Genomic DNA, 19,397 nt, shown 5'->3' with positions numbered 1-19,397 from the left:
TGCATCAGTTGCACCAGGAGTCTGTGCTGATTAATGTGATGTGCGACACTTGTATATCTGTATGCGACTGAAGGGTATATTCACTGAAGTGCGGGTTCATAGAAGTGGAACCCGCCTGGTGCGTCCCAGTAACATAACATTGGGAAATATGGTGCAGGACCTGGTGCGCTGGGAGGGGCTGTTTACCAGGATGACAGTAATGACGTATGAGGACACACCTGTATATGTCTACAGTATATGTTTGTGATATAAGCTTGGGCTGTCCTTGCAGTGCACTGCGGCTGGTCTTCCTGGTCCCCCTGGGGGGAGTGTTTGGGTCCGTGCGGAGTGCAGAGTATACAGTGGTCTTTTCGCAGTCCCAATAACCCCAGCAAACATGGTAACGGAAAGCAGTGCCGGGGAATCTACCGCAAGGCTCGCAGGTAACCGGGAGATCAATACAGCGCTCTAAAACCGATTCAGCGCAGTCGCTAGTCTGTAGGATTTCTTCCTTTTGTGTTTCTGTGTCTCGGGCAGCAAAATTAGATTGTAATCTCCATGGGGCAATGTGTTAACCTGTGTGAGCGCTGGTCATTCTCAGGTGTCAGACGGAGCCGTGCGAGGCCTGCGCCCATCAGGGGAGGACGCACAGCATCGGCGAGCGCTGGAGATCCGGAGAGTGCCACGTTTGCCAGTGTTTGCCCAATCTCACCGTACAGTGCTCCCACTTCTGCCAGTTCACCAATCCGGGGTGCCCCGAGGTGAGTGAGGTCTCCCTGACTGCTGGCGCTATTGTCCGTCGATAGAAGTCGCCATCTGACGCAATCGGTCAGTCGCTGTGAATCTATAGATGAAGATGGTTGCAGTCAGGTGTGACGTAGTGACAGATACAGGTGTTATTATAAGAGGGGAATATGTGTATGTCTGACCCTCTCCATCTCCCCCAGGGGCAGTTCCTGGTGCCAGGATCCGCATACAGGTGTTATTATAAGAGGGGAATATGTGGTACATACGGGGGCACGATGTGTATGTCTGACCCTCTCCATCTCCCCCAGGGGCAGTACCTGGTGCCAGGATCCGTATACAGGTGTTATTATAAGAGGGGGAATATGTGGTACATACGGCGGCACAATGTGTATGTCTGACCCTCTCCATCTCCCCCAGGGGCAGTTCCTGGCGCCAGGATCCGTGTACAGGTGTTATTATAAGAGGGGGAATATGTGGTACATACGGGGGCACGATGTGTATGTCTGACCCTCTCCATCTCCCCCAGGGGCAGTTCCTGGTGCCAGGATCCGTATACAGGTGTTATTATAAGAGGGGAATATGTGGTACATACGGGGGCACGATGTGTATGTCTGACCCTCTCCATCTCCCCCAGGGGCAGTTTTTGGTGCCAGGATCCGTATACAGGTGTTATTATAAGAGGGGAATATGTGGTACATACGGGGGCACAATTTGTGTGTCTGACCCTCTCCATCTCCCCCAGGGGCAGTTCCTGGTGCTAGTATTCGTATACAGGTGTTATTATAAGAGGGGGAATATGTGGTACATACGGGGGCACAATGTGTATGTCTGACCCTCCCCATCTCCCCCAGGGGCAGTTCCTGGTGCCAGGATCCGTATACAGGTGTTATTATAAGAGGGGAAATATGTGGTACATACGGGGGCACAATGTGTATGTCTGACCCTCTCCATCTCCCCCAGGGGCAGTTCCTGGTGCCAGGATCCGTATACAGGTGTTATTATAAGAGGGGGGATATGTGGTACATACGGGGGCACAATGTGTATGTCTGACCCTCTCCATCTCCCCCAGGGGCAGTTCCTGGTGCCAGGATCCGGGGACACATGCTGCTACTGCTCGGAGACAGGTCAGTCTGCTACAGAAGGAATGTCTGTGCCGGATGGTATAATGGTAACGGGGCGTCCGTAGTCCTTCCCGCCGCCATGTCTGCTCCGTCCACAGCCGGTTACATCAGTGGTAGCTACATTACTGTGATACTAGAACAGTCTCTGACATGACGCTAAGCTGGTTACACACTACGGGGGAGATGTACTAAGCAGTGGTAAGAGTGGAGAAGTGAGCCAGTGGAGAAGTTGCCCATGGCAACCAATCAGCATTGACGCGACATTTATAATTTGCATACTATAAAAGTATACAGAGCAGCTGGCTCACTTCTCCACTTTTATCACTGCTTCATACTTCTCCCCCGAACGTTATAATGTCCGATCCGCAATGTATCTCAATGACCATCGTACAGCGCATACCCCTCAGTCATCGTCTGCTGCGCGGTCTGGTGGCGTCTTCCTATGTGATGGGACGATGTGACATACGACGCGGTAATGATCTGTACTGTACATAATAAGTGATTTATTTCCTCAGCCTCCACCCCTCGCCCTACAGGCCTCCCGGCCAGGACTCCCGGCTCGCCCGTGCCAGCGCTCATCACCTATCCGCTGCCTTCAGCAGTAGGTAAGTACTGCGGGGTGTGTGGCGCAGAGGGTGACCCTGCAGGACGCCGCTGCGATGTGACCCGGGCTTTCTCTCTCACACAGATGAATGTTACCGGCCTCTGCGGACGGCACAGCTACCGCCCAGCAGCTTCACCGCCTCCTCGGAACTTGCCGAGCACCCGGCACACACTGCGCAGCTCAACCGGGTGTCTCCCAAGAGCGCCCTCCAGGGATGGAGCCCGGAGGCCGGTGATCACCCCGATCTTCCCTCCGGGGCACCGTATCTCCAGATAGACCTGCAGAAGCCCTGGAACCTCACAGGTACCTGACTGGCAGGACTCCCTCCGCGGGCGGCACTGCGCAATACGCCGTCACTTTCTACATTCGGGGCTATTTACTAAGCCTTGGACGGAGATAAAGTACCAACCAATCAGCTTTTAACTCTCATTATTCAAGCTCAACCTGTAACATGACAGTTGTGAGCTGATTGGCTGATACTTTATCACCGTGCAATTTATCACTCTCCAAGAGTTGAAAGATCTGGGAAAAGACCCCAAAATCTACATTGTGCTGACTAAAGCTGGGTACACCAATGTGTGTTATTGTATATTATAGTGTATGTGTGTTAGTGTATATTATAGTGTATGTGTGTTAGTGTATATTACAGTGTATGTGTGTTAGTGTATACTACAATGTATGTGTGTTAGTGTATATTATAGTGTATGTGTGTTAGTGTATACTACAATGTATGTGTGTTAGTGTATATTACAGTGTATGTGTGTTAGTGTATATTATAGTGTATGTGTGTTAGTGTATATTATAGTGTATGTGTGTTAGTGTATATTATAGTGTATGTGTGTTAGTGTATATTATAGTGTATGTGTGTTAGTGTATACTACAATGTATGTGTGTTAGTGTATATTATAGTGTATGTGTGTTAGTGTATATTATAGTGTATGTGTGTTAGTGTATATTACAGTGTATGTGTGTTAGTGTATATTATAGTGTATGTGTGTTAGTGTATATTACAGTGTATGTGTGTTAGTGTATATTACAGTGTATGTGTGTTAGTGTATATTATAGTGTATGTGTGTTAGTGTATATTATAGTGTATGTGTGTTAGTGTATATTATAGTGTATGTGTGTTAGTGTATATTACAGTGTATGTGTGTTAGTGTATATTATAGTGTATGTGTGTTAGTGTATATTATAGTGTATGTGTGTTGGTGTATACTACAGTGTATGTGTGTTAGTGTATATTATAGTGTATGTGTGTTAGTGTATACTACATACAGTGTATGTGTGTTAGTGTATATTACAGTGTATGTGTGTTAGTGTATATTATAGTGTATGTGTGTTAGTGTATACTACAGTGTATGTGTGTTAGTGTATATTACAGTGTATGTGTGTTAGTGTATATTATAGTGTATGTGTGTTAGTGTATACTACAGTGTATGTGTGTTAGTGTATATTACAGTGTATGTGTGTTAGTGTATATTATAGTGTATGTGTGTTAGTGTATATTACAGTGTATGTGTGTTAGTGTATATTATAGTGTATGTGTGTTAGTGTATATTATAGTGTATGTGTGTTAGTGTATACTACAGTGTATGTGTGTTAGTGTATATTATAGTGTATGTGTGTTAGTGTATACTACAGTGTATGTGTGTTAGTGTATATTACAGTGTATGTGTGTTAATGTATATTATAGTGTATGTGTGTTAGTGTATATTATAGTGTATGTGTGTTAGTGTATATTACAGTGTATGTGTGTTAGTGTATATTATAGTGTATGTGTGTTAGTGTATATTATAGTGTATGTGTGTTGGTGTATACTACAGTGTATGTGTGTTAGTGTATATTATAGTGTATGTGTGTTGGTGTATACTACAGTGTATGTGTGTTAGTGTATATTATAGTGTATGTGTGTTAGTGTATACTACAATGTATGTGTGTTAGTGTATATTACAGTGTATGTGTGTTAGTGTATATTATAGTGTATGTGTGTTAGTGTATATTATAGTGTATGTGTGTTAGTGTATATTATAGTGTATGTGTGTTAGTGTATATTATAGTGTATGTGTGTTGGTGTATACTACAGTGTATGTGTGTTAGTGTATATTATAGTGTATGTGTGTTAGTGTATATTATAGTGTATGTGTGTTAGTGTATATTACAGTGTATGTGTGTTAGTGTATATTATAGTGTATGTGTGTTAGTGTATATTACAGTGTATGTGTGTTAGTGTATATTACAGTGTATGTGTGTTAGTGTATACTACAGTGTATGTGTGTTAGTGTATATTATAGTGTATGTGTGTTAGTGTATATTATAGTATGTGTGTTAGTGTATATTATAGTGTATGTGTGTTGGTGTATACTACAGTGTATGTGTGTTAGTGTATATTATAGTGTATGTGTGTTAGTGTATACTACAGTGTATGTGTGTTAGTGTATATTATAGTGTATGTGTGTTAGTGTATATTACAGTGTATGTGTGTTAGTGTATATTACAGTGTATGTGTGTTAGTGTATATAATAGTGTATGTGTGTTAGTGTATATAATAGTGTATGTGTGTTAGTGTATATTATAGTGTATGTGTGTTAGTGTATATTATAGTGTATGTGTGTTGGTGTATACTACAGTGTATGTGTGTTAGTGTATATTATAGTGTATGTGTGTTAGTGTATACTACAGTGTATGTGTGTTAGTGTATATTACAGTGTATGTGTGTTAGTGTATATTACAGTGTATGTGTGTTAGTGTATATTATAGTGTATGTGTGTTAGTGTATATTATAGTGTATGTGTGTTAGTGTATATTACAGTGTATGTGTGTTAGTGTATATTACAGTGTATGTGTGTTAGTGTATATTATAGTGTATGTGTGTTGGTGTATACTACAGTGTATGTGTGTTAGTGTATATTATAGTGTATGTGTGTTAGTGTATACTACATACAGTGTATGTGTGTTAGTGTATATTAGTGTATGTGTGTTAGTGTATATTATAGTGTATGTGTGTTAGTGTATACTACAGTGTATGTGTGTTAGTGTATATTACAGTGTATGTGTGTTAGTGTATATTATAGTGTATGTGTGTTAGTGTATATTACAGTGTATGTGTGTTAGTGTATATTATAGTGTATGTGTGTTAGTGTATATTATAGTGTATGTGTGTTAGTGTATATTATAGTGTATGTGTGTTGGTGTATACTACAGTGTATGTGTGTTAGTGTATATTATAGTGTATGTGTGTTAGTGTATACTACAGTGTATGTGTGTTAGTGTATATTACAGTGTATGTGTGTTAATGTATATTATAGTGTATGTGTGTTAGTGTATATTATAGTGTATGTGTGTTAGTGTATATTACAGTGTATGTGTGTTAGTGTATATTATAGTGTATGTGTGTTAGTGTATATTATAGTGTATGTGTGTTAGTGTATATTATAGTATGTGTGTTAGTCTATACTACAGTGTATGTGTGTTAGTGTATATTATAGTGTATGTGTGTTAGTGTATATTATAGTGTATGTATGTTAGTGTATATTAGTGTATGTGTGTTAGTGTATATTATAGTGTATGTGTGTTGGTGTATACTACAGTGTATGTGTGTTAGTGTATATTATAGTGTATGTGTGTTAGTGTATACTACAGTGTATGTGTGTTAGTGTATATTACAGTGTATGTGTGTTAGTGTATATTACAGTGTATGTGTGTTAGTGTATATTACAGTGTATGTGTGTTAGTGTATATTACAGTGTATGTGTGTTAGTGTATACTACAGTGTATGTGTGTTAGTGTATATTACAGTGTATGTGTGTTAGTGTATATAATAGTGTATGTGTGTTAGTGTATATTATAGTGTATGTGTGTTAGTGTATATTATAGTGTATGTGTGTTGGTGTATACTACAGTGTATGTGTGTTAGTGTATATTATAGTGTATGTGTGTTGGTGTATACTACAGTGTATGTGTGTTAGTGTATATTATAGTGTATGTGTTTTAGTGTATATCATACTGTATGTGTGTTAGTGTATATTATAGTGTATGTGTGTTGGTGTATACTACAGTGTATGTGTGTTAGTGTATATTACAGTGTATGTGTGTTAATGTATATTATAGTGTATGTGTGTTAGTGTATATTATAGTGTGTGTGTTAGTGTATATTACAGTGTATGTGTGTTAGTGTATATTATAGTGTATGTGTGTTGGTGTATACTACAGTGTATGTGTGTTAGTGTATATTATAGTGTATGTGTGTTGGTGTATACTACAGTGTATGTGTGTTAGTGTATATTATAGTGTATGTGTGTTAGTGTATATTATAGTGTATGTGTGTTAGTGTATATTATAGTGTATGTATGTTAGTGTATATTAGTGTATGTGTGTTAGTGTATATTATAGTGTATGTGTGTTGGTGTATACTACAGTGTATGTGTGTTAGTGTATATTATAGTGTATGTGTGTTAGTGTATACTACAGTGTATGTGTGTTAGTGTATATTACAGTGTATGTGTGTTAGTGTATATTACAGTGTATGTGTGTTAGTGTATATTATAGTGTACGTGTGTTAGTGTATATTATAGTGTATGTGTGTTGGTGTATACTACAGTGTATGTGTGTTAGTGTATATTATAGTGTATGTGTGTTAGTGTATATTATAGTGTATGTGTGTTAGTGTATATTACAGTGTATGTGTGTTAGTGTATATTATAGTGTATGTGTGTTGGTGTATATTATAGTGTATGTGTGTTGGTGTATACTACAGTGTATGTGTGTTAGTGTATATTACAGTGTATGTGTGTTAATGTATATTATAGTGTATGTGTGTTATTGTATATTATAGTGTGTGTTAGTGTATATTACAGTGTATGTGTGTTAGTGTATATTATAGTGTATGTGTGTTAGTGTATATTATAGTGTATGTGTGTTAGTGTATATTATAGTGTATGTGTGTTGGTGTATACTACAGTGTATGTGTGTTAGTGTATATTATAGTGTATGTGTGTTGGTGTATACTACAGTGTATGTGTGTTAGTGTATATTATAGTGTATGTGTTTTAGTGTATATCATACTGTATGTGTGTTAGTGTATATTATAGTGTATGTGTGTTGGTGTATACTACAGTGTATGTGTGTTAGTGTATATTACAGTGTATGTGTGTTAATGTATATTATAGTGTATGTGTGTTAGTGTATATTATAGTGTGTGTGTTAGTGTATATTACAGTGTATGTGTGTTAGTGTATATTATAGTGTATGTGTGTTGGTGTATACTACAGTGTATGTGTGTTAGTGTATATTATAGTGTATGTGTGTTGGTGTATACTACAGTGTATGTGTGTTAGTGTATATTATAGTGTATGTGTGTTAGTGTATATTACAGTGTATGTGTGTTAGTGTATATTATAGTGTATGTGTGTTAGTGTATATTATAGTGTATGTGTGTTGGTGTATACTACAGTGTATGTGTGTTAGTGTATATTATAGTGTATGTGTGTTGGTGTATACTACAGTGTATGTGTGTTAGTGTATATTATAGTGTATGTGTTTTAGTGTATATCATACTGTATGTGTGTTAGTGTATATTATAGTGTATGTGTGTTGGTGTATACTACAGTGTATGTGTGTTAATGTATATTATAGTGTATGTGTGTTAGTGTATATTATAGTGTGTGTGTTAGTGTATATTAGTGTATGTGTGTTAGTGTATATTATAGTGTATGTGTGTTGGTGTATACTACAGTGTATGTGTGTTAGTGTATATTATAGTGTATGTGTGTTGGTGTATACTACAGTGTATGTGTGTTAGTGTATATTATAGTGTATGTGTGTTAGTGTATATTACAGTGTATGTGTGTTAGTGTATATTACAGTGTATGTGTGTTAGTGTATATTATAGTGTATGTGTGTTGGTGTATACTACAGTGTATGTGTGTTAGTGTATACTACAGTGTATGTGTGTTAGTGTATATTACAGTGTATGTGTGTTAGTGTATATTACAGTGTATGTATGTTATTGTATATTATAGTGTATGTGTGTTAGTGTATATTATAGTGTATGTATGTTAGTGTATATTACAGTGTATGTATGTTGTATATTATAGTGTATGTGTGTTAGTGTATATTACAGTGTATGTGTGTTAGTGTATATTATAGTGTATGTGTGTTAGTGTATATTACAGTGTATGTGTGTTAGTGTATATTACAGTGTATGTGTGTTAGTGTATATTACAATGTATGTATGTTATTGTATATTATAGTGTATGAGTGTTAGTGAATATTATAGTGTGTGTGTGTTAGTGTATATTAGTGTATATTATAGTGTATGTGTGTTAGTGTATGTCAGTGATGGCTAACCTTGACACTCCAGCTGTTGTTGAACTACACATCCCAGCATGCCCTGCATCAGTTTTAGCAAGGCCAAATAGCAAAACTGTAGCAGGGCATGCTGGGATGTGTAGTTCAACAGCTGGAGTGTCAAGGTTAGCCATTACTGGTGTATATTATAGTGTATGTGTGTGTTAGTGTATATTACAGTGTATGTGTGTTATTGTATATTATAGTGTATGTGTGTTAGTGTATATTATAGTGTATGTGTGTTAGTGTATATTATAGTGTATGTGTGTTGGTGTATACTACAGTGTAAAGAGTGATATAGTTGTTGTGTTGCAGGATTGCCATGTTGTTCTGTGTTGTGTAGAACATGTGTGACATTGTGTTATGCTGTGTAGTGTGTGACATGTCTGTGTTGCAGGGATAATGTTTGACATTGTGTTATGCTGTGTAGTGTGTGACATGTCTGTGTTGCGGAGATAATGTGTGACATTGTGTTATGCTGTGTAGTGTGTGACATGTCTGTGTTGCAGGGATAATGTTTGACATTGTGTTATGCTGTGTAGTGTGTGACATGACTGTGTTGCGGGGATAATGTGTGACATTGTGTTATGCTGTGTAGTGTGTGACGTGACTGTGTTGCAGGGATAATGTGTGACATTGTGTTATGCTGTGTAGTGTGTGACGTGACTGTGTTGCAGGGATAATGTGTGACATTGTGTTATGCTGTGTAGTGTGTGACATGACTGTGTTGCAGGGATAATGTGTGACATTGTGTTATGCTGTGTAGTGTATGACGTGACTATGTGTTGCAGGGATAATGTGTGACATTGTGTTATGCTGTGTAGTGTGTGACGTGACTGTGTTGCTGGGATAATGTGTGACATTGTGTTATGCTGTGTAGTGTGTGACATGTCTGTGTTGCGGAGATAATGTGTGACATTGTGTTATGCTGTGTAGTGTGTGACATGTCTGTGTTGCAGGGATAATGTTTGACATTGTGTTATGCTGTGTAGTGTGTGACATGTCTGTTGCGGAGATAATGTGTGACATTGTGTTATGCTGTGTAGTGTGTGACATGACTGTGTGTTGCAGGGATAATGTGTGACATTGTGTTATGCTGTGTAGTGTGTGACATGTCTGTGTTGCGGGGATAATGTGTGACATTGTGTTATGCTGTGTAGTGTGTGACATGTCTGTGTTGCGGAGATAATGTGTGACATTGTGTTATGCTGTGTAGTGTGTGACATGACTGTGTGTTGCAGGGATAATGTGTGACGTTGTGTTATGTTGTGTAGTGTGTGACGTGACTGTGTTGCAGGGATAATGTGTGACATTGTGTTATGCTGTGTAGTGTGTGACATGTCTGTGTTGCGGAGATAATGTGTGACATTGTGTTATGCTGTGTAGTGTGTGACATGACTGTGTTGCGGGGATAATGTGTGACATTGTGTTATGCTGTGTAGTGTGTGACATGACTGTGTTGCAGGGATAATGTGTGACATTGTGTTATGCTGTGTAGTGTGTGACATGTCTGTGTTGCAGAGATAATGTGTGACATTGTGTTATGCTGTGTAGTGTGTGACATGTCTGTTGCGGAGATAATGTGTGACATTGTGTTATGCTGTGTAGTGTGTGACATGACTGTGTGTTGCAGGGATAATGTGTGACATTGTGTTATGTTGTGTAGTGTGTGACGTGACTGTGTTGCAGGGATAATGTGTGACATTGTGTTATGCTGTGTAGTGTGTGACATGACTGTGTTGCAGGGATAATGTGTGACATTGTGTTATGTTGTGTAGTGTGTGACGTGACTGTGTGTTGCAGGGATTGTGGTGCAGGGCGCTGGGTCCTCGGATTTCTATGTCACCAGCTTCGTTGTACAGCTCAGCGAGGACCTGGAGACCTGGCACAATTACACAGAGGCGTCTGATGACCCTGAGGCTAAGACCAAGGTAGGTACACTGCCACTATGCCGGGGGCAGGTGTAACATGTGCAGAGAGGCCTGTGTAACACCATGCTGCACTGCCGGGGGCAGGTGTAACATGTGCAGAGAGGCCTGGGTAACACCATGCTGCACTGCCGGTGGCAGGTGTAACATGTGCAGATAATTAACCCTTGACACTCTGGATAGTATCGACATTAGATGTTTATGAATGCTGAATACACCGTTCCTCAGGGGGGATGTAGTCAGAATGCCGGCGTTCAGGAGACTGACGACGGAATCCCAACATCCAACATCCGCGAGATGACTTGCTGCCGGTACACTGACAGCCGACATCCTGTGTGCCGGTATATCATAGCGCTCTCCTCAGGGGAACCTGAATCGTTTTACTCTGATCTCTTCCTAATTATACCCCATCATTACACATGGTGCCCCAGGTGTACTCAGTTCTGACCTGTAATGTATATATGATGCCCCAGGTGTACTCAGCGCTGACCTGTAATGTATATATGATGCCCCAGGTGTACTCAGCGCTGACCTGTAATGTATATATGATGTCCCAGGTGTACTCAGTTCTGACCTGTAATGTATATATGATGCCCCAGGTGTACTCAGCGCTGACCTGTAATGTATATATGATGCCCCAGGTGTACTCAGCGCTGACCTGTAATGTATATATGATGCCCCAGGTGTACTCAGTTCTGACCTGTAATGTATATATGATGCCCCAGGTGTACTCAGTTCTGACCTGTAATGTATATATGATGTCCCAGGTGTACTCAGCGCTGACCTGTAATGTATATATGGTGCCCCAGGTGTACTCAGTTCTGACCTGTGATGTATATGATGTCCCAGGTGTACTCAGCGCTGACCTGTAATGTATATATGATGCCCCAGCCATAGGAGTACCCCGGGCTTATACCCCAACCTTACACATGGTGCCCCAGGTGTACTCAGTTCTGACCTGTAATGTATATATGATGCCCCAGGTGTACTCAGTGCTGACCTGTGATGTATATATGGTGCCCCAGGTGTACTCAGTGCTGACCTGTGATGTATATATGGTGCCCCAGGTGTACTCAGTGCTGACCTGTAATGTATATATGGTGCCCCAGGTGTACTCAGCGCTGACCTGTAATGTATATATGATGCCCCAGGTGTACTCAGTGCTGACCTGTGATGTATATATGATGCCCCAGGTGTACTCAGCGCTGACCTGTGATGTATATATGATGCCCCAGGTGTACTCAGCGCTGACCTGTGATGTATATATGATGCACCAGGTGTACTCAGCGCTGACCTGTAATGTATATATGATGCCCCAGCCATAGGAGTACCCCGGGCTTATACCCCACCCTTACACATGGTGCCCCAGGTGTACTCAGTGCTGACCTGTAATGTATATATGATGCCCCAGACATGGGAGTAACCCGGGCTTATACCCCACTCTTACACATGGTGCCCCAGGTGTACTCAGCGCTGACCTGTAATGTATATATGATGCCCCAGGTGTACTCAGCGCTGACCTGTAATGTATACATGATGCCCCAGGTGTACTCAGTGCTGACCTGTAATGTATATATGATGCCCCAGACATGGGAGTACCCCGGGCTTATACCCCATCCTTACACATGATGCCCCAGGTGTACTCAGCGCTGACCTGTAATGTATATATGGTGCCCCAGGTGTACTCAGCGCTGACCTGTGATGTATATATGATGCCCCAGGTGTACTCAGTGCTGACCTGTGATGTATATTATATAGTGCCCCAGGTGTACTCAGTGCTGACCTGTAATGTATATATGGTTCCCCAGGTGTACTCAGCGCTGACCTGTGATGTATATATGATGCCCCAGGTGTACTCAGTGCTGACCTGTGATGTATATATGATGCCCCAGGTGTACTCAGCGCTGACCTGTGATGTATATATGATGCCCCAGGTGTACTCAGCGCTGACCCTTGATGTATATATGGTGCCCCAGGTGTACTCAGCGCTGACCTGTAATGTATATATGATGCCCCAGGTGTACTCAGTGCTGACCTGTGATGTATATATGGTGCCCCAGGTGTACTCAGCGCTGACCTGTGATGTATATATGGTGCCCCAGGTGTACTCAGCGCTGACCTGTAATGTATATATGGTGCCCCAGGTGTACTCAGCGCTGACCTGTGATGTATATATGGTGCCCCAGGTGTACTCAGTGCTGACCTGTAATGTATATATGGTGCCCCAGGTGTACTCAGCGCTGACCTGTAATGTATATATGGTGCCCCAGGTGTACTCAGCGCTGACCTGTGATGTATATATGATGCCCCAGGTGTACTCAGCACTAACCTGTAATGTATATATGATGCCCCAGGTGTACTCAGTGCTGACCTGTGATGTATATATGATGCCCCAGGTGTATTCAGCGCTGACCTGTGATGTATATATGATGCCCCAAGTGTACTCAGCGCTGACCTGTGATGTATATATGAGGCCCCAGGTGTACTCAGCGCTGACCTGTGATGTATATATGATGCCCCAGGTGTATTCAGCACTGACCTGTGATGTATATATGATGCCCCAGGTGTACTCAGTGCTGACCTGTGATGTATATATGATGCCCCAGGTGTACTCAGTTCTGACCTGTAATGTATATATGATGCCCCAGGTGTACTCAGCGCTGACCTGTAATGTATATATGATGTCCCAGGTGTACTCAGCGCTGACCTGTAATGTATATATGGTGCCCCAGGTGTACTCAGTTCTGACCTGTGATGTATATGATGTCCCAGGTGTACTCAGCGCTGACCTGTAATGTATATATGATGCCCCAGCCATAGGAGTACCCCGGGCTTATACCCCAACCTTACACATGGTGCCCCAGGTGTACTCAGTTCTGACCTGTGATGTATATATGATGCCCCAGGTGTACTCAGTGCTGACCTGTAATGTATATATGGTGCCCCAGGTATACTCAGCGCTGACCTGTAATGTATATATGATGCCCCAGGTGTACTCAGTGCTGACCTGTGATGTATATATGATGCCCCAGGTGTACTCAGCACTGACCTGTGATGTATATATGATGCCCCAGGTGTACTCAGTGCTGACCTGTGATGTATATATGGTGCCCCAGGTGTATTAAGCGCTGACCTGTGATGTATATATGGTGCCCCAGGTGTACTCAGTGCTGACCTGTGATGTATATATGATGCCCCAGGTGTACTCAGTGCTGACCTGTAATGTATATATGGTGCCCCAGGTGTACTCAGCGCTGACCTGTAATGTATATATGATGCCCCAGGTGTACTCAGTGCTGACCTGTGATGTATATATGATGCCCCAGGTGTACTCAGTGCTGACCTGTGATGTATATATGATGCCCCAGGTGTACTCAGCACTGACCTGTGATGTATATATGATGCCCCAGGTGTACTCAGCATTGACCTGTGATGTATATATGATGCCCCAGGTGTACTCAGTGCCCGGCGCCGCCTCTGCTCAGCTCTCTGTGCTCTCTCTATGCAGGTTTTCCGGGGAAATGCTGACGGTTCCACGCCGGTGGCCAGGAGTTTTGACAGATTGGTCAGCGCTCAGTTTGTCCGCATCCTGCCGCTGGATTATCACCGGAGAATATTCCTGCGCGCGGAGCTCCTGGGCTGCGGAGAAGGTGAGAGATGGAATTTATCATTATTCCTTACAGATAATCACATAGAGGTGAATAACCTGCGCCGGTCTGCTAAACGCGCCCTATCGCCATCACCTCCGGTTACACATATCACTGTGTCCGCGATCCCACATAAACCATTACATCTCTGCTATAGCTGTATCATTGTCAGCTCCGCAGAGCAATGCTCTGCATCAGCCAGTGAGTACATGAATCTAGGTAGGTACACACCCATGACACTTCTGCGATTTTGCCGCCACTCCGTTACCTCCCCAAAATGGTCCCTGACTGTCAATCACTTTGCAAATAAATCCCCACAGGGCGCAGCATCGCTAGTGTACCTCGGTGGGAGCGCAGTCAGCCGATAATCACTCACCTCCGAAATATTGTCATTCTGTACATCACTGGATCAGGCCCCCAGAGCGACACCCCTTTACACACAGGGCACCCCATAATACAACGCTACATCACCTTAATGTACTAGAACCACCAACACAACCAGCAGAGAAACCCGCAAAGATCCCCGGATCCTCCTCCTCTGGTCTCATCAGATTGGGCAGTGAAACGTCTGGGACAGGACTCTGATATAGAAATCCCCTCAGAACCGCCGCGGGCTAGCACTGCCTGGCTCCCCCTCCTTCATCCAACATGGCCGAGTCTAGGACAGGACTCTGATATAGGAATCCCCTCAGTACCGCGGGCTAGCACTGCCTGGCTCCCCCTCCTTCATCCAACATGGCCGAGTATAGGACAGGACTCTAATATAGGAATCCCCTCAGTACCGCGGGCTAGCACTGCCTGGCTCCCCCTCCTTCATTCAATGTGGCAGAGTCTGGGACAGGACTCTGATATAGGAATCCCCTCAGTACCGCGGGCTAGCACTGTCTGGCTCCTCCTCCTTCATCCAACATGGCAGAGTCTGGGACAGAACTCGGATATAGAAATCCCATCAGTTTCGCGGGCTAGCACTGCCTGGCTCCCCCTCCTTCATCCAACATGGCAGAGTCTGGGACAGGACTCGGATATAGAAATCCCATCAGTATCGCGGGCTAGCACTGCCTGGCTCCCCCTCCTTCATCCAACGTGGCAGCGCCCGGGACAGAAATCTGATAAAGGAATCCCCTCAGTACCGTGGGCTAGCACTGTCTGGCTCCTCCTCCTTCATCCAACATGGCAGAGTCTGGGACAGAACTCTGATATAGAAATCCCATCAGTATCGCGGGCTAGCACTGCCTGGCTCCCCCTCCTTCATCCAACATGGCAGAGTCTGGGACAGGACTCGGATATAGAAATCCCATCAGTATCGCGGGCTAGCACTGCCTGGCTCCCCCTTCTTCATCCAACATGGCAGTGTCTGGGACAGGACTCGGATATAGAAATCCCATCAGTATCGCGGGCTAGCACTGCCTGGCTCCCCCTCCTTCATCCAACATGGCCAAGTCTAGGACAGGACTCTGATATAGGAATCCCCTCAGTACCGCGGGCTAGCACTGCCTGGCTCCCCCTCCTTCATCCAACATGGCCGAGTCTAGAACAGGACTCGGATATAGAAATCTCATCAGTATCGCGGGCTAGCACTGCCTGGCTCCCCCTCCTTCATCCAACATGGCAGTGTCTGGGACAGGACTCGGATATAGAAATCCCATCAGTATTGCGGGCTAGCACTGCCTGGCTCCCCCTCCTTCATCCAACATGGCCAAGTCTAGGACAGGACTCTGATATAGGAATCCCCTCAGTACCGCGGGCTAGCACTGCCTGGCTCCCCCTCCTTCATCCAACATGGCCGAGTCTAGAACAGGACTCGGATATAGAAATCTCATCAGTATCGCGGGCTAGCACTGCCTGGCTCCCCCTCCTTCATCCAACATGGCAGAGTCTGGGACAGGACTCGGATATAGAAATCTCATCAGTATCGCGGGCTAGCACTACCTGGCTCCCCCTCCTTCATCCAACATGGCAGAGTCTGGGACAGAACTCTGATATAGGAATCCCCTCAGTACCGCGGGCTAGCACTGCCTGGCTCCCCCTCCTTCATCCAACATGGCAGTGTCTGGGACAGGACTCGGATATAGAAATCCCATCAGTATCGCGGGCTAGCACTGCCTGGCTCCCCCTCCTTCATCCAACATGGTAGAGTCTGGGACAGAACTCGGATATAGAAATCCCCTCAGTATCGCGGTCTAGCACTGCCTGGCTCCCCCTCCTTCATCCAACATGGCAGCGCCCGGGACAGAACTCTGATATAGGAATCCCCTCAGTACCGCGGGCTAGCACTGCCTGGCTCCCCCTCCTTCATCCAACATGGCAGAGTCTGGGACAGGACTCGGATATAGAAATCCCATCAGTATCGCGGTCTAGCACTGCCTGGCTCCCCCTCCTTCATCCAACATGGCAGTGTCTGGGACAGAACTCAGGTATAGGAATCCCCTCAGTACCGCGGGCTAGCACTGCCTGGCTCCCTCTCCTTCATCAAACGTGGCAGAGCCCGGGACAGAACTCTGATATAGGAATCCCCTCAGTACCGCAGGCTAGCACTGCCTGGCTCCCCCTCCTTCATCCAACATGGCAGAGTCTGGGACAGAACTCTGATATAGGAATCCCCTCAGTACCGCGGGCTTGCACTGCCTGGCTCCCCCTCCTTCATCCAACATGGCAGAGTCTGGGACAGAACTCTGATATAGGAATCCCCTCAGTACCGCGGACTAGCACTTCCTGGCTCCCCCTCCTTCATCCAACATGGCAGTGTTTGGGACAGATCTCTGATATAGGAATCCCCTCAGTACCGCGGGCTAGCACTGCCTGGCTCCCCCTCCTTCATCCAACATGGCAGTGTCTAGGACAGAACTCTGATATAGGAATCCCCTCAGAACCGCGGGCTAGCACTGCCTGGCTCCCCCTCCTTCATCCAACATGGCAGAGTCTGGGACAGGACTCGGATATAGAAATCCCATCAGTATCGCGGGCTAGCACTGCCTGACTCCTTCAGCCAACGTGGCAGCGCCCGGGACAGTACTCTGATATAGGAATCCCCTCAGTACCGCGGGCTAGCACTGCCTGGCTCCCCCTCCTTCATCCAACATGGCCGAGTCTGGGACAGAACTCTGATATAGGAATCCCCTCAGTATCGCGGGCTAGCACTGCCTGGCTCCCCCTCCTTCATCCAATGTGGCAGAGTCTAGGACAGGACTCTTATATAGGAATCCCCTCAGTACCGCGGGATAGCACTGCCTGGCTCCCCCTCCTTCATCCAACGTGGCAGAGTCTGGAACAGAACTCTGATATAGGAATCCCCTCAGTATCGCGGGCTAGCACTGCCTGGCTCCCCCTCCCACATCCAACATGGCAGAGTCTGGGACAGAACTCTGATATAGAAATCCCATCAGTATCGCGGGCTAGCACTGCCTGGCTCCCCCTCCTTCAGCCAACATGGCAGTGTCTCGGACAGAACACTGGGGTTAGGATAGTGTATGGAGGTTATGTGAGGACGGTATGTCGGGGAGGTAATGAGGTAGGATAGCGTACGGAGGTTATGTGGGGAATGTATAGAGGGGAGTTAATGGGGTAGGATAGTGTATGGAGGTTATGTGGGGGCTGTATGGAGGGAAGGTAATGGGGTAGGATAGTGTATGGAGGTTATGTAAGGACTGTATAGACAGGAGGTAATGGGGTAGAATAGTGTATGGAGGTTATGTGGGGACTGTATAGACAGGAGGTAATGGGGTAGGATAGTGTATGGAGGTTATGGGGGGACTGTATGGAGGGGAGGTAATGGGGTAGAATAGTGTATGGAGGTTATGTAAGGACTGTATAGAGGGGAGGTAATGGGGTAGAATAGTGTATGGAGGTTATGTAAGGACTGTATAGAGGGGAGGTAATGGGGTAGAATAGTGTATGTAGGTTATGTGGGGACTGTATAGAGGGGGGTAATGGGGTAGGATAGTGTATGAAGGTTATGTGGGGACTGTATAGAGGGGAGGTAATGGGGTAGGATAGTGTATGGAGGTTATATGGGGACTGTATAGAGGGAAGGTAATGGGGTAGGATAGTTTATGGAGGTGATGTGGGGACTGTATAGAGGGAAGGAAATTGGGTAGGATAGTGTACGGAGGTTATGTGGGGAATGTATAGAGGGGAGTTAATGGGGTAGGATAGTGTATGGAGGTTATGTGGGGGCTGTATGGAGGGGTGTAATGGGGTAGAATAGTGTATGTAGGTTATGTGGGGACTGTATAGAGGTGGGTAATGGGGTAGGATAGTGTATGAAGGTTATGTGGGGACTGTATAGAGGGGACGTAATGGGGTAGGATAGTGTATGGAGGTTATATGGGGACTGTATAGAGGGGAGGTAATGGGGTAGGATAGTGTATGGAGGTTATGTGGGGACTGTATAGAGGGAAGGTAATGGGGTAGGATAGTTTATGGAGGTGATGTGGGGACTGTATAGAGGGGAGGTAATGGGGTAGGATAGTGTATGGAGGTTATGCGGGGACTGTATATAGGGGAGGTAATGGGGTAGGATAGTGTATGGAGGTTATGTGGGGACTGTATAGAGGGGTTGTAATGGGGTAAGATAGTGTATGGAGGTTATGTGGGGACTGTATAGAGGGGAGGTAATGGGTAGGATAGTGTATGGAGGTTATGTGGGGACTGTATAGACAGGAGGTAATGGGGTAGGATAGTGTATGGAGGTTATGTGGGGACTGTATGGAGGGGAGGTAATGGGGTAGGATAGTGTATGGAGTTTATGCAAGGACTGTATATAGGGGAGGTAATGGGGTAGGATAGTGTATGGATGTTATGTGGGGACTGCATAGAAGGGGGTAATGGGGTAGGATAGTGTATGGAGGTGATGTGGGGACTGTATAGAGGGGAAGTAATGGGGTAGGATAGTGTATGGAGATTATGTGGGTACTGTATAGAGGGGAGGTAATGGGGTAGGATAGTGTATGGAGGTTATGTGGGGACTGTATAGAGGGGGTAATGGAGTAGGATAGTGTATGGAGGTTATTTGGGGACTGTATAGAGA

At 44.4% G+C, this 19,397-nt stretch overlaps 1 protein-coding gene across 1 annotated transcript in view; it reads left to right on the top strand.

The window, feature by feature from the left end:
- The window catches only part of LOC134929706 (SCO-spondin-like), a 583,357-nt gene that overhangs the window by 123,698 nt on the left and 440,262 nt on the right, over positions 1–19,397 (top strand). Inside the window, exons 31-37 of the mRNA XM_063925285.1 lie at positions 272–422; positions 581–740; positions 1,796–1,850; positions 2,363–2,452; positions 2,536–2,754; positions 10,600–10,727; positions 14,233–14,374. Of these exons, the coding sequence (XP_063781355.1) occupies positions 272–422; positions 581–740; positions 1,796–1,850; positions 2,363–2,452; positions 2,536–2,754; positions 10,600–10,727; positions 14,233–14,374 (945 nt within the window). The remainder of the gene's footprint in view (positions 1–271; positions 423–580; positions 741–1,795; positions 1,851–2,362; positions 2,453–2,535; positions 2,755–10,599; positions 10,728–14,232; positions 14,375–19,397) is intronic.

The sequence above is a fragment of the Pseudophryne corroboree genome, chromosome 5 (genome assembly GCF_028390025.1).
Source record: "Pseudophryne corroboree isolate aPseCor3 chromosome 5, aPseCor3.hap2, whole genome shotgun sequence".
In the NCBI taxonomy this organism is placed as follows: Eukaryota; Metazoa; Chordata; class Amphibia; order Anura; family Myobatrachidae; genus Pseudophryne; species Pseudophryne corroboree.
This window is presented reverse-complemented; position numbering and strand designations above follow the sequence as displayed.